The sequence below is a fragment of the Leucopleurus acutus genome (assembly GCF_964270905.1).
Source record: "Leucopleurus acutus genome assembly, chromosome: 15".
NCBI lineage: Eukaryota > Metazoa > Chordata > Mammalia > Artiodactyla > Delphinidae > Leucopleurus > Leucopleurus acutus.
The window spans coordinates 66,761,661-66,774,629 of NC_139157.1; the positions used below are offsets into that span (position 1 = coordinate 66,761,661).

The following is a 12,969-nucleotide window of genomic DNA, read 5'->3' on the forward strand; positions in this document are numbered from 1 at the left end:
CCATCCTAAAAGTCTTAAAGCCAGATCTTTGGGTAAAGCTTCTAGAAAACAGAATTGCTGAGACAAAGGTTAACTGCTTGCTTGGGCTTTTAATACAAATTGTCATCCTGGGGTTGCTTATCTTCTCAGTTCTTCTCAATACTGGGTGGTTTCTTTATAGTTTTTGCCAATTGTAGGGCTTTAGAGGTAGTAGGGAGTTTAAGAAATGTCTGGTATCGTATAGCCCGGTTTTGCCTGATTAGTTCCCCTCGACCACCCAGTCCCCAGCCCATTTTCCCTTTTCCAGACCCCCAGGATATCTCCCTGAGGTGCTGGCCAAGTGCAGTCTGCATCACACACCCACGTTGCTGACCCTCACCCTGTCCTTCATGCAGAGCACCATTCACGCCTGATGGGAAGTCCCCAGTCGTGCCACTACAGCAAGTTTTCACACCTGCGAAATTGTAACAATACAGCAGGGGGGTGTTTAGGAAACTCAGGTTGCTGCAGATACACAGTTTGAAAACAAATCCCATTTGCTCTCTGTTACATGGAATTTAGTGTCTTGGATGTCGGCATTTATTTGTTCTTGAACCATGGTATTTTGTTTTCATGAGGAAGAGATAGCAAGTCTTGCCTCTGTTCATTGTAAATGCCTCAGCAAAGGCAAATAAGCTTCCTTCGGAATGTGTGATTTTTTTAGGAAATCATCAATGAGTGGGATGAACAGGAACGCAGAGCCCAAGAGAAGGCCGAGCAGGAAAGCAGCCTGTACAGATACCGGGGCAGGAACTCTAGGACAGCCCTGAGCGAGGAGGAGGAGGAAGAGTGGGAGTTCAGGACATACTTCCCACCGCATGGAGAGGTTGGAACGAGTCCCCTTGGTACCACACACCTGCCCTTTGAATTCTTTTTTTTTATTCCAATTTTATTGAGATATAATTGACATACAGCACTGTATGAGTTTAAGGTGTACAGCATAGTGATGTGGCTTAACATACATCATGAAATGATTATCACAATAAGTTTAGTGAACATCCATCATCTCATATAGATATAAAATAAAAGGAAAAAAATTTTTTTCCTTGTGATGAGAACTCTTAGCATTTACTCTGTAACTAACCTACAGCAAGCACTATGTTAGTTCCTGTTACATCCCTTTGAATGGTTTTGTAATTTTTAAAACATTTCTCAATGCACGTAATTTCCTTTTTCATTTTCTTGATCATTCACACTCCATCCTTCCCCCTTCCTTTTAGTCTTATTAGAACTGGATTTTGACTTTAAAAGTTCAATGGCTCTAATATTATTTACAGGACTTCGCAGATATTTTGGTAGAACCAACACTAGAGGCAAAGAAGGGACCTTCAGATGGACAAGAAGAGGAGACTGCCACAGAGCCCGCCCTCCTGTCACAGAGCTCAATGCAGGCTGTGATGCTGATACACCAGCAGCTGTGCCTCGGCTTTGCTCGGTCCCTCTGGTACCAGCAGACGCCGCCGCCACACGTGGCAGAGCACTACCTCAGCCTGTTTCTGTCCTGCTACCAGACTGGGGCATCGCTTGTGACAAACTTCTACCCCCTGATGGGTATGGTAGTTTACTTTTGTTAAGCTCTTGGGAAATCAAAACGAATAGATGTGCTTGCTACTTCTGGGACAGTTGAAACTATTACGTCCCTGTTTTTGCTAAATTCCTTATTGTTTCCTTATCTTAAAGGACTTAAGCTAATTCCAAAAAATTGATTTAAAATTCTGCAATAAAGATGGGTTTTCACCCTTTGAATACATGGGGGTAAAGGGATTAAGAGTAAGGATATAGAATTAGTTTAAATGGTCTCGTTTCTCCGCATTATTTCCAATTTCCCTTTCACAGCTTCAGTGCTTTTCTAATGAAATCATGTATTCCTGGGAGCAACTGGCAACTCAGAAATTAATCTCACAGGATATGGTTTGATGCAGTTTCCTATGTGACCTCATGAGTTATTCCTGCAAGTAGGAAGGAGGCTTTAAAATTTCATTTCTGCCTACCAAGAAGAGCTACAAAAACTGGGAATTGGAATCCTCAAACCAAACTCTGCACCCTCTTGATTACATGCAGGCAGCATCTGAGTTCCTCTGTATATACCGAAACTTGGGGCAGATTTTGGTGACCACTGTAGTATTGGGGTCACAGTCTTTCAGACCTTTGCTGCTTTGTGGGTGAATGGCATTGCAATATCTACTTCATTTAGTCGCAGTCATTCATTATTTCTGAGCATGTTGCTGACCTCTTTGTAACTTGATACCAACTTTACAGTGATCTTGTTAACTTCACAGGAGTTGAGCTGAATGACCAGCTCTTGGGCAGCCAACTTTTGGCCTACACCCTGTCCCGTAACACTCTCTTTGGGGAGGGGACCTTGGACCTGATGGTGAAGCCTGACGGTCCCTATGACTTTTACCATCACCCCAACGTCCCGGAAGCTCGGCACTGCCAGCCTGTCCTTGAAGGCTTCTCAGAGGCCGTCCGCCAGCTGCTGCAGGATTGGCCGGAACATCCGGCGCTTGAGCAGGTAGGGCAGCGGTGGGGAGGCGGCATCTCAACTGTCCTGGGGGCAGTGACTTGCACGCTGGATACGCAAACAGAGGTTTACAGAACTGCGGTTCAGTGCAGTGTTATTCCCTGGAGGATGAATATACCAGGTTGTAATGCTGTTGTGTAAATGGTGTTTGAGATTCCACTTATTTTATCTGCTGCTCAGGGTTTTCCGTCCATATATTGAAGTGCTGCTATGTTGCTGTCTTTATTCAGACACATCCTTATACTAACAAGGGCCTGGCTTTTTCAAGTTTTAACTCAGACCTCGCTCTGTGATCATTCAGTTAATTCTGTAATAACTTATAACAGAGAGTTATAAGAGTAATTACTTTATCAAACTCAATCTTATTTCCAGAGTAGTGCAGCAGATAAAGTGTTTATCTTGGGCAGGATCTGCAGCCCTGGAAGTTTCACCCGCAGCTCTCCTAAGTGCTCACGAGGCAGGGCCTTTGCATGAAACTTCCAGTCAGGCCCCTCTTCAGTACCCTGTGACTTTGGGTGATTGACAGTCCCACAAGGATGCCCAAATCTTCTTCCCTCCCCTTCCCCCCCTCCCCCGCAGCTGCTGGTTGTAATGGACAGGATTCGTAGTTTCCCACTTTCCAGCCCCATCTCGAAGTTCCTGAATGGCTTAGAGATCCTTCTGGCAAAGGCACAGGTAAGAGGATTCTCTCCAGTCCTCATTTTAGTTATAGTCAACTGAAGAGATTCTCTTAGTGTTAGAGGGACAGGATGTGATAGTTTGGGTTGGAAAAGGATGAAACTCCTTGGTTTTTCTGACATAAGGTCAGATTATTGCAGGTGAAGCCACTGCCTCCATGGGACACAGGGAACCTGCCTCACCTGTTCTCAAGGGTGGGACGCAGCGTCCACCAGTCCTAAGGGCTCAGTCTGCCAGGACTTCTGGGTTGGCCTTCAGACCGGCAGGGTGCCTCCACTCTTCAGCCCCTCAGTCCTCTCACAGCCTCTGAAGGGGCTGGTGCTCCCCTGATTTTCAGATTAGGGCTCTGGACTTTGGAGGGGTCACGTGACTACCAACAGAGATTCAGACTCAGGTCTCCAAACCCTGTGCTATTTGCTCTGCTGGAGGTCTGTCAAGTGACCAGAAAGAACTCAAAGCTGGATAAGCTGGATGTAAACTCATTCTGGTTAGTTATTGGTAAATCAGTATAAAAGTTGTTGAAGGTCCCAGGGGTCTTTGCTCAAGAAAAGTCCAGGGTGTTCCTGAGTGAGGAGGTGGTCAGGGGACTGAATAATGGCCATAGTAAATTTTATCTGTGTTTCTTCAGGATTGGGAGGAGAATGCAAGTCGGGCCCTGTCTCTGCGGAAGCATCTTGATGTGGTCACTCAGATGGTCATCCGTTGGCGTAAACTGGAACTGAAGTAAGTGATACGTTTGTCACTTCCCCTCCTGAACTTAGGTTGTAGGGATATAGTCTTTGGATAGTTTGTTTCCTCAGAGTTTATGTAGTATGTCAGCTGGAGACCAGACAACGGCATGCGTTCGGAGGCAGCAGGCGGGGAGCTTCTCCATCTCCATTTGGGAGGAGAGAATAGTGAATATTTAGCTTCTGCTTCTGTGGTTTCAGATGTTTGAATAGGTTTCCTTAAATGCCTCCTTGGCCTCTACTTCCATGTTTCAGCTGCTGGTCCATGAGTTTGGATAATACCATGAAACGCCATACTGAGAAATCCACCAAGCATTGGTTCTCCATCTATCAGATGCTGGAGAAGCACATGCAAGAACAAACAGAAGAGCAGGAAGGTAACACCCGTCTCTAAATCCCCTGCTTATTTAGAGGGTCCAAGCTAAGCTTGAAGTGCAGCAGAGTGTGGGGTTTACCTGCTCCCATGTGTCCTCGCCCCACTACTTTCACATAGGATGTATCATCTGACTGCGAGGTATTCTTGAGAGGTCAGCCAAGAAAGCTGTGTAGTTTTATTCTTACTAAGAATAATAATGGAAGTCGGAGAGGTTTAAGTGACTTGTCCAGAGTCTAGAGAGCTAGTCAGAAGATAAATTTTCTTCTCTATATCCATGAGACAAGTCAAAGAGAAAGTTTCTGTCTTGGTAGGTAGTAGTTAAAATGCTTGAGTTAAAAGGGTTTCATCTCATACTTAGAACAAGTACCTCATAATTCAGTTTCCTAATTTGCTGTGAGTGCATTTCACACATACCCTGAGTGGGGCTGTAGTTTTTAAATCAGCTTGGAATTTAGCTATGGTCCTTGCTTCAAAGCTTCACCTTAACTGGTGTCTCTACTTGACGGCCATCCCTCGGGAATCCCATAGTAGACTGTGTGCGCTTTGTGACAGCAAGTGATGGTGGCAGGCACGTGTATGTTTTCTTCTTTGAATCTCTATAAAGATGACAGACAGATGACCCTGATGTTGCTGGTCAGCACGTTACAAGCATTTATTGAAGGATCTTCACTGGGAGAGTTCCACGTACGACTTCAGATGTTACTGATTTTCCATTGTCATGTCTTGCTGATGCCACAAGTTGAAGGAAAAGGTAAGGATATACATATGTATGTATAATATTTTTTCTTTAATTTTACCCTTTGAATTCTCCACATGAGACAAATGTCTTGTGGCATACCAGGTTTTAAACAAGACAGTTTCAGTTGTCTTTTCCTATAATGTGATTCAGGTTAGATATAGAGAAAAACATTAAAGTTGAGTACAGACTGGTTATAAATGAAGCCCTGGCTAGCGAAGCGTGGCAGAGGTAAATCACCAGATGCAGAGCTCGGGAGCTGGCATGTTGAGGCAGCACATCTTTCTGTCTAGACAGTGCATATGTCCTGCTAAGCTTCTGCTTGATCCAGGCCATTATTAGTAGGTTCTTTGATCTCAGGAGAGCGCTGCCACGTGTCAAGGAACTGCACATAAAACTTCTACTGTCGATTCCTATCGCTGACCACAGCAGTTTAGACAAAAGTGCCGCTGTAAAATGAATATAGATTTACGTGAATGAGCCGTCAAGGTGAGCCTCTTAATATGCCATCTTTTAAAACAGACTTAGTTTCTGCTGACTTTACAATAAGATTCCAAGAAAGGTTGGAAATTGTGAGTTTGGCAGAATGTCTGAGTACACCATCTTTAAGAACAAAAGTGCAACCAAAAAAATCCAGTACAAACTGAAATGAAAATACAGGGTAGGATTTAGAGCCTGCATCTCTGGGAACTGGTAACCCCGGCTTCCTGATGAGCTGTTATATAGTCTGCATGTGCTACATTGCACTGTAATCTCGTGGCCTAAAGAGTACGGAGGAAGGATCATCACTGAAATGTGAACCTCAGAGGGGGAGCCAGCAGCACATGCAGCAAGTGTGGTGTTTTTGTTTCCTTTTTATTTCTTCCAGATTCACTTTGCAGTGTTCTATGGAATTTGTACCATTATTACAAGCAGTTCTTTGACCGGGTCCAGGCCAAAATTGTGGAACTTCGTTCCCCCCTAGAAAAAGAGCTTAAAGTAAGATGAACGGCTGTCATAATCACTCTTAGGAGGACAAAATCAGCAAATTCTCCCGCAGTTCTGTTCTTTAATCCATTTGACTGTGAGGCAGGGGGATCTGGGGAATGGAGAAGAGCATTGCAACTGCCAGCTAGGATGGTGGGTTTTTCATTTTGTGGCATTGGCTCCATTGCTGACCTGGCCGCGTGTGTGAGGGTTCCGGGGCGTGGCCCCTTTTCAGAGGCTCCTAAGAGGGATGTTAGTGCCCGCTCCCCTGGTCTTGCCCAGGCTGATCTTCCACCTCAGATGCGTACCATCTGGTGTTGGGCTATGGGCTGTTGAGGTGCTGGGGGTGTAAGGAGGATCCTCTCTTTTTGACACTTTCAGTGGTCGTGGAACCATCCCTGGTTTAAGCTAGAGTACATAGTGACCTACTGATTTTAGCAGCACTTTTTTTTTCCATTGCTTTGAGACAAACACATGGTTCCTTTATTAGACTTGTTTTACTTGTTCACTGACACACAGTCCTGTGTTTGAGATGGAGTGGGCTCTGGTCTTCGGCAAACAGATGATCTAGAAAGAACAGAATGACACCAGCTTTATAAAGCCATTCCTTGAGCTTCATTTATCTTACAGGAATTTGTTAAGATATCCAAGTGGAATGATGTCAGCTTCTGGTCTATTAAACAGTCTGTGGAAAAGACACACAGGTAATTGATCTTTTAAAGCTGGGGGTGACCAAAACTCCGAATTTTTGAATGGTAGACAGCATGACTACATTGTTACAGAGCCCTGACTTGTGCTGCCTTGAACTTAACTAAAAAACACTAGACTGTTTTGCTGGCTTCCCAACACCACGCCCTTCCACCCAAAGCAGAGTCTCCCTGCGGGAGGAACGGATGTGTCTGGAGGCAGAGCAGGCTGTGTGCCATGGAAGGTCGAGTCCTCTGCCACCTGCTCACCTTGAGCAAAGTGATCCCACCGTTCCTGGCTTTTTTTTCCTGCTAGAAAAGAGAGACGAGAACACCTGCCATACTTTTTCCTTTAAAAAAAGATCATGAGTTTCTAAGGAGCTCATTACGTACCAGAAGTACAAGTTATTAAGTTATCTATGTATGTGTTATATGTCATTTACATATTTCCTCACTTTCCATCCTATTTTTTTCTGCCTATCTCTGTCATTACCTGGGGCCAGAACCCTCTTTAAATTCATGAAGAAATTTGAAGCTGTCCTGAGTGAACCCTGCCGGTCGTCCCTGGTGGAGAGTGACAAGGAGGAACAGCCAGACTTTTTGCCAAGGCCAACAGATGCAGCCGCAAGTGAGGAGTCGCCCATTCAGAGTCTGAATCGGGCACTGAGAGAGACCCTGTTAGCCCGGCCAGCAGCTGCACAGGTATTAGCTCGCGGGATAGTGTTTGCTTATTCCTGAGCTAGTTGCGTGGGGTCTTTGCTTTCTGTGGCAGGAGTGTCCTTAGCACTAGGTGAGGGAATGCCTTTGAAATCTTCCTCTTTGGACGAGTGGTATAGCATTGCATGACCTGCTGCAGAGTAAGGCAGAAAGCATTAATCCTGGTGCTGGAAGTTTCATGTTAGCCTGTGGAAACAACTGTTGTGCTTACCTGTGAACAGTTCATCTACCTGTGAGGGAAGATTTAAAGTGTCAGTTTAGGATATTGAAGCTGCCTTTGAGCTCCCACGTGATGAAGCTGCTGCACAGGGAGTGACTGTGTGCAGTGATCTGCTGGTTTGAAGTGGTTGCTGGTGACCGTGGTGTAGAAACATATGTACTCCCATCATGGCCAGTTTCAAGCGCCAAGAGTTAAGAGCTGGCTTGCAAAATTCCTGAAAATTTAAACAGTTATCGAGACCTTGGGTGAGCAGGCCTGTTACAGGAGGATGTCCCTACTTCATAATCACTGTGTATAGGGAGCACTCTTCCCCCCCCACCAGTAACTTTATTTATTTATTTTTGGCTGCGTTGGGTCTTTGTTGCTGCGCACGGGCTTTCTCTAGTTGTGGTGAGCGGGGGCTACTCTTTGTTGCAATGCACGGGCTTCTCATTATGGTAGCTTCTCTTGTTGTGGCTCACGGACTCTAGAGCGTAGGCTCAGTAGTTATGGCGCATGGGCTTAGTTGCTCCACGGTATGTGGGATCTTCCCGGACCAGCGCTCGAACCTGTGTCCCCTGCATTGGCAGGTGGATTCTTAACTACTGTGCCACCAGGGAAGCCCGGGAGCACTCTTAAGGGAGTAATGACTTTTGTCTTCCTACTGTGCTTTCCACCCTGGGTCTATAGAGTTAGCAGTGGGGTTCCTCAAGCGATTTTTAATATTTTAATAGTTCAGAAAGCATAATAGAAATTGAGCATACAGCCATGATATGGCCGCACACGTGATATGGCTGCCAAATTTTCTTTTGATTGTATTCATCAGTTCACCACTTGTCATGCTGATCAAATTTTTGAACTTAACTATTGATGACAGCACAGGAATTGCAGGTCTCTTTTTTGGTGGGAGGCCGTGCTGCATGGCATGTGGGATCTCAGCTCCCCTACCAGGGATGGAGCCCATACCCGCTGCAGTGGAAGCGTGGAGTCTTAACCACTGGACTGCCAAGGAAGTCCCAGAATTTCAGGGATTTTCAAGGGAAAAAACTAGTGAAAATAGGCCTCCGATGGTTGCCTAGTATCTGGATCCTGGTATTCGAACTGTTAGTCAGGAATTGGAGGCAGGGCAGAGATGGTGGTAGAAGTCAGCTTTGGCGGATCAGGTTAGTTTTGCCTATGTGTCTGAGAAGCACAGTGCAGTGCAGCACCTTAAAGGCAGCAGTTATGCTGTCGGATCTCCACCTTCATGGAGCAGAAGCGCAGGCCCCTGGTGACGAGCACAGAAGGCGCTGCGGGGGGTGGGGAGCAGGGCTTCTGCTACGGGGACCTCCCACAGCAGCAACACACAATGCTGAATACCCGCGGCACGTGCCTGTTTTAATTTTGGCGATGATGCCTTTGTTCTCGTGAGACTTCAGAGACGTGGAGAGGAGAGTTTCCTGTTGCTGAGCCAGGTGTGTGTAGAGCAGCGCAGCATTTAAACTTAGCACCCGTGCAGGTTCGTGCTAGGACTGTTGTTCTTGGCAGTGAGAATAACCTGTGCTCTGTCTCACAGGCCGTGGTTCCAGAACAGTGTCAGGGTGCCCCTCCCGCCTCGGAGGGGGCACTTCTGCGTCGCTTGCCGAAGCTTGTGAAACGCATGAGGAAGATGTGCCTGGTGCTCATGAAGGGAAGCCCCCTACCCTGCCTCGTGGAGGGCCTCGACCAGTTCACTGGTGGGTGCACACCCAGGATGAGGGGGCTTTGCTCTCTCTGGTATCCTCAGTGGCCTGGGAGGGTTGGAATGAGATACCTGTGTCCTTCTGTGACATCTTAAATAGCGTTGAGCAGGTAATTAAGCAAGTGGGTTAAAAACCATCCGAGCCCAGACACAGGAGCCAGCTGAGACCCCACAGGTGGTCACCTTGTCCTCCTCCCGTACACACCGGTGCAGTGTTAGGCCGTTTTCTACAGCAGCCCTGTCCATGTCAGCTCTTGCTGGTTGGGGACACGAGTAAAGGGTTTCCTAGAGTCTTGAGGCTGTCCCCACCTCTCAAAATGTTGTCTCTCTTGGGTTAAAGGAAGAGGGAGGTTTGTCCACAGTCCACTTTTTTCCTTCACTTCAGAGAGGTGTAGCAGTCTCGTTTCCCTGTTCGTGCTGTACAGCATATCAGCAGTGGCTGGGAAAGGGACTCCCGACCTTAAAAGATCATTTGGGCCCTTGGCAGCCTTTCAGCACTTCCGCCACCTCAACCCACCCCCCAGCCGCAGTGAGCGTGTGGTCAGGGTGAAGCCGGTCCTCCTTCAGTGAGGCTGCAGTCTGATCTCAGGGAGATCTTTTTTTAAAAAAAAAAAACTTGTTAGAATAATAGCCTATTATCCATTGCTCAGGATGCCCTGCCTGCATTGTTCAGGGGTCAGCTGTACCACATCTTTGGTGGCTTAAACAATAGAAATTTATTTTCACACAATTCTGGGGCTAAATGTCCGAGATTAAAGTGTCAGCAGGGTTGGTTTTTTCTGAGGCTCTCTCCTTGGCTTGTAGATGCCTTTTCTGTGTCCTCATCTCCTCTTCTGTTAAGGATGCCAGTCAGATTGGATTAGGACTTGCCCATAAAGCCTCATTTTATCTTTTTTTTTTTAACTTTTCAAAAAAATATATTTATTTATCTTTATTTGGTTGCACCAGGTCTTAGTTGCAGCTCGCCAGCTCCTTAGTTGCAGCATGCGGACTTCTTAGTTGTGGCATGCATGTGGGATCTAGTTCCCCGACCAGGGATCGAACCCGTGCCCCCTGCATTGGGAGCGTGGAGTCTTAGCCACTGGACTGCTAGGGAAGTCCCGGCCTCATTTTTATCTTAATTGGCTCTTTAAAGGCCACATGTCTAAATACAGTCACATTCTGAGGTATTGGGGGTTAGGACTTCAACGTGAGCTTGGGAGGCCACGCAGTCAGCTTATAACACTGCCTGTGGCAGGCTGGCAGCACCCTGGTGTTCTAGGTGCCGCTGGGTGCTCAGGAAGACAGTGCAATGCTGGAGAACGAATTTGGGCTTTGGAGTCGGTTCAGCCAGAATTCAAATCCTGGCTTCAAGTCTGCTCTTTACCTGAATGGCCTTTAGAAGATGGCTAGACTTCTCTGAGCCTCTTTGAGTGGCTACAAATAAGTTCTTCTGGAGCTGTGCAGATTAAAAGAACATTTACCAACTACCAGGTACAGCGTAGGAGCTCAATACATGTTGTATGTATTGGAAATTTACCTCAAGTTTTTAAAATTCTTAGTGTAAATCACTGCACATAATCCATGTTCAATAAGTGCTTTTTGCTTGATTGGTTATGAAACCCCTGAATAAAAAAAAAAAAAAAGAATATCTACTTTATTTGGGTTGTTTGTTGTTGAGAGATATGAAGCGCCATGTGTTTTGATTTTTCCGTTATCATGCGTCTTGATCAGTTTAATCATTGAGAATTTACCAAATGCTAGCTATAAAGATGAATGACACCTGGTCTTCGTTTTGACAGGTCCTTGGTCTTGGGTAATTTGAGCACATTAAGAATTCCTGGGGATTTCCATGTTTCCCCCTTGTCTTCCCTGCAGGTGAAGTAATTTCCTCTATGAGTGACCTGCAGAGGTTAAAGGTGGAGCCCTCCGCAGAGAAGGAGAAGCAGCGCTCAGAAGCCAAGCACATTCTCATGCAGAAGCAGCGAGCTTTAGCAGACCTCTTTAAACACCTTGCAAAAACTGGTAAGGTCCTCGATGGAAACCCAGTGAAGTGTACTCACCTGATTTTAGGAAGACAAATAACATGGGTGATTTGGGGGAAGTTTGTAGAGACAGTTGAGATGGTGGGAAACAAGGTGGAAGGCAAGGTTTGAAACGTGTGAGTCCCAGTCAACACACACGAAAATCCTATGATGAACCATTTGTGACTCCCAAGTAGTTTCACAGTTTTGTAATGAGGTTTCTCAGAAACCATGTTTTTAATTTTCATCACCATATGTTGTACAGCACCCGCCCTTCCAACGTGCATAGGGAGCAATACTTTTCAGACTAACTTGTGTGTGAATCACCTGGGGAATCTTGCTAAAGTGCAGAAGCGGATTCTGTTTCAGTAGGTGTGGGGCAGGGCCTGAGAGTAAGCTTTCTAACAAGCTCCTGGGCAATGCTGTTCCTAGGACTTGACTTTGAGTAGCAGTGGCATTGGGGGGTTCCTGGCACATCTATTCTCTCCTGAGTTTCTTTGTTTAACCACCTGCTGTTTATTTCCTAGGTTTGTCATATCGCAAAGGTCTTTCCTGGGCCCGTTCAAAAAACCTTCAAGAGATGCTTCATCTTCACCCATTGGATCTCCAGAGCGCATTGTCTATAGTCAGCAGCACTCAGGCAGCTGATTCTAGGTTTGTGTTTGTAATTATAAATGGAGCAAGTCAGCTAAGCCTCCATGGCCTCATTTGCCAAAGTGGGGAGAGGAGTACTTCTGTCCTAGTGTTGCCATAAAATTAGCATTTAGAAAAGTGCCTGGCTCAGGACTGGCAGGTGGTGAGCACCCAGTGTTAATTTTCTTTTCTTTTTTTTTAACCTTCTTTTCTTTCATTAGGATAAAGGTAAGAGACGAATTCGAAATATTGGGTGGTTTGGGCTCTGTTGGGGATCTGGTGGGGTAAGGAAGACAAGGGGCCACTTTGAGTGTTTAAAGCAAGTGTCAGTAGTTAGTTAGTAATTGTTGATTTTCTTCTTTCCATTCCTCTTTCCTCCTTGTATTCATGTCCCCCATTATTTTTTTTTGGTCCTTTGATTTTTCCTGAGGTCTACTCAATTGATTTGAATGTACAGGTGAAAATCTGTGAGAGAATGGCCACACTTTTAGCTATTCCATGTACATAAACCTAAGTTCCCATATGTTCTTGAATTTTAGAGCCTATAGACTTTGGAGACAGATGGAGCTCCCTCTGTGTTAGTAACTGGTTGGAAATGAGCTGAGTACAGCATACATGTGTGTTTTCTTTGCTCAGTGGCCCTCTCAGGTGCTTTAAATTTGAGTTCAACACAACACTGTAAAAAGTAGAAATTTTACATAAACATTCTGGATTTTCAGTTTTTCGGGAAAATTTGGCCAAGTGTGCTTGCCTTCCCGTGTGGTCGAAAGTTGACTAGAGTGCCCTCCTTTTGATAGGACACATGCTCTCAGGTTCACTGTGGTCAGTAACGGTCCCTCTTGCTTCTCAGCTGTCATCGCCAAGGATCATTTTGTGCTTGGCTGTCCTTAACCATGTATGTTATCTGCATGGCCCCTGTAGGCATCAGAATTTATGATCCCTAGACTCCACTGTCAAGATAGGCATAACATTTTTATTAAGGAAG

General features: G+C 45.7%; 1 protein-coding gene across 1 annotated transcript in view; it reads left to right on the top strand.

Annotated features, from left to right (window-relative positions):
• Nucleotides 1-12,969, top strand: part of MDN1 (midasin AAA ATPase 1) — a 155,148-nt gene that overhangs the window by 109,017 nt on the left and 33,162 nt on the right. Inside the window, exons 64-76 of the mRNA XM_082855910.1 lie at nucleotides 683-844; nucleotides 1,296-1,569; nucleotides 2,298-2,533; nucleotides 3,122-3,217; nucleotides 3,849-3,943; nucleotides 4,204-4,325; nucleotides 4,929-5,075; nucleotides 5,929-6,038; nucleotides 6,657-6,730; nucleotides 7,216-7,414; nucleotides 9,184-9,343; nucleotides 11,206-11,352; nucleotides 11,879-12,005. Coding sequence (XP_082712036.1) covers nucleotides 683-844; nucleotides 1,296-1,569; nucleotides 2,298-2,533; nucleotides 3,122-3,217; nucleotides 3,849-3,943; nucleotides 4,204-4,325; nucleotides 4,929-5,075; nucleotides 5,929-6,038; nucleotides 6,657-6,730; nucleotides 7,216-7,414; nucleotides 9,184-9,343; nucleotides 11,206-11,352; nucleotides 11,879-12,005 — 1,949 coding nt within the window. The remainder of the gene's footprint in view (nucleotides 1-682; nucleotides 845-1,295; nucleotides 1,570-2,297; nucleotides 2,534-3,121; nucleotides 3,218-3,848; nucleotides 3,944-4,203; nucleotides 4,326-4,928; nucleotides 5,076-5,928; nucleotides 6,039-6,656; nucleotides 6,731-7,215; nucleotides 7,415-9,183; nucleotides 9,344-11,205; nucleotides 11,353-11,878; nucleotides 12,006-12,969) is intronic.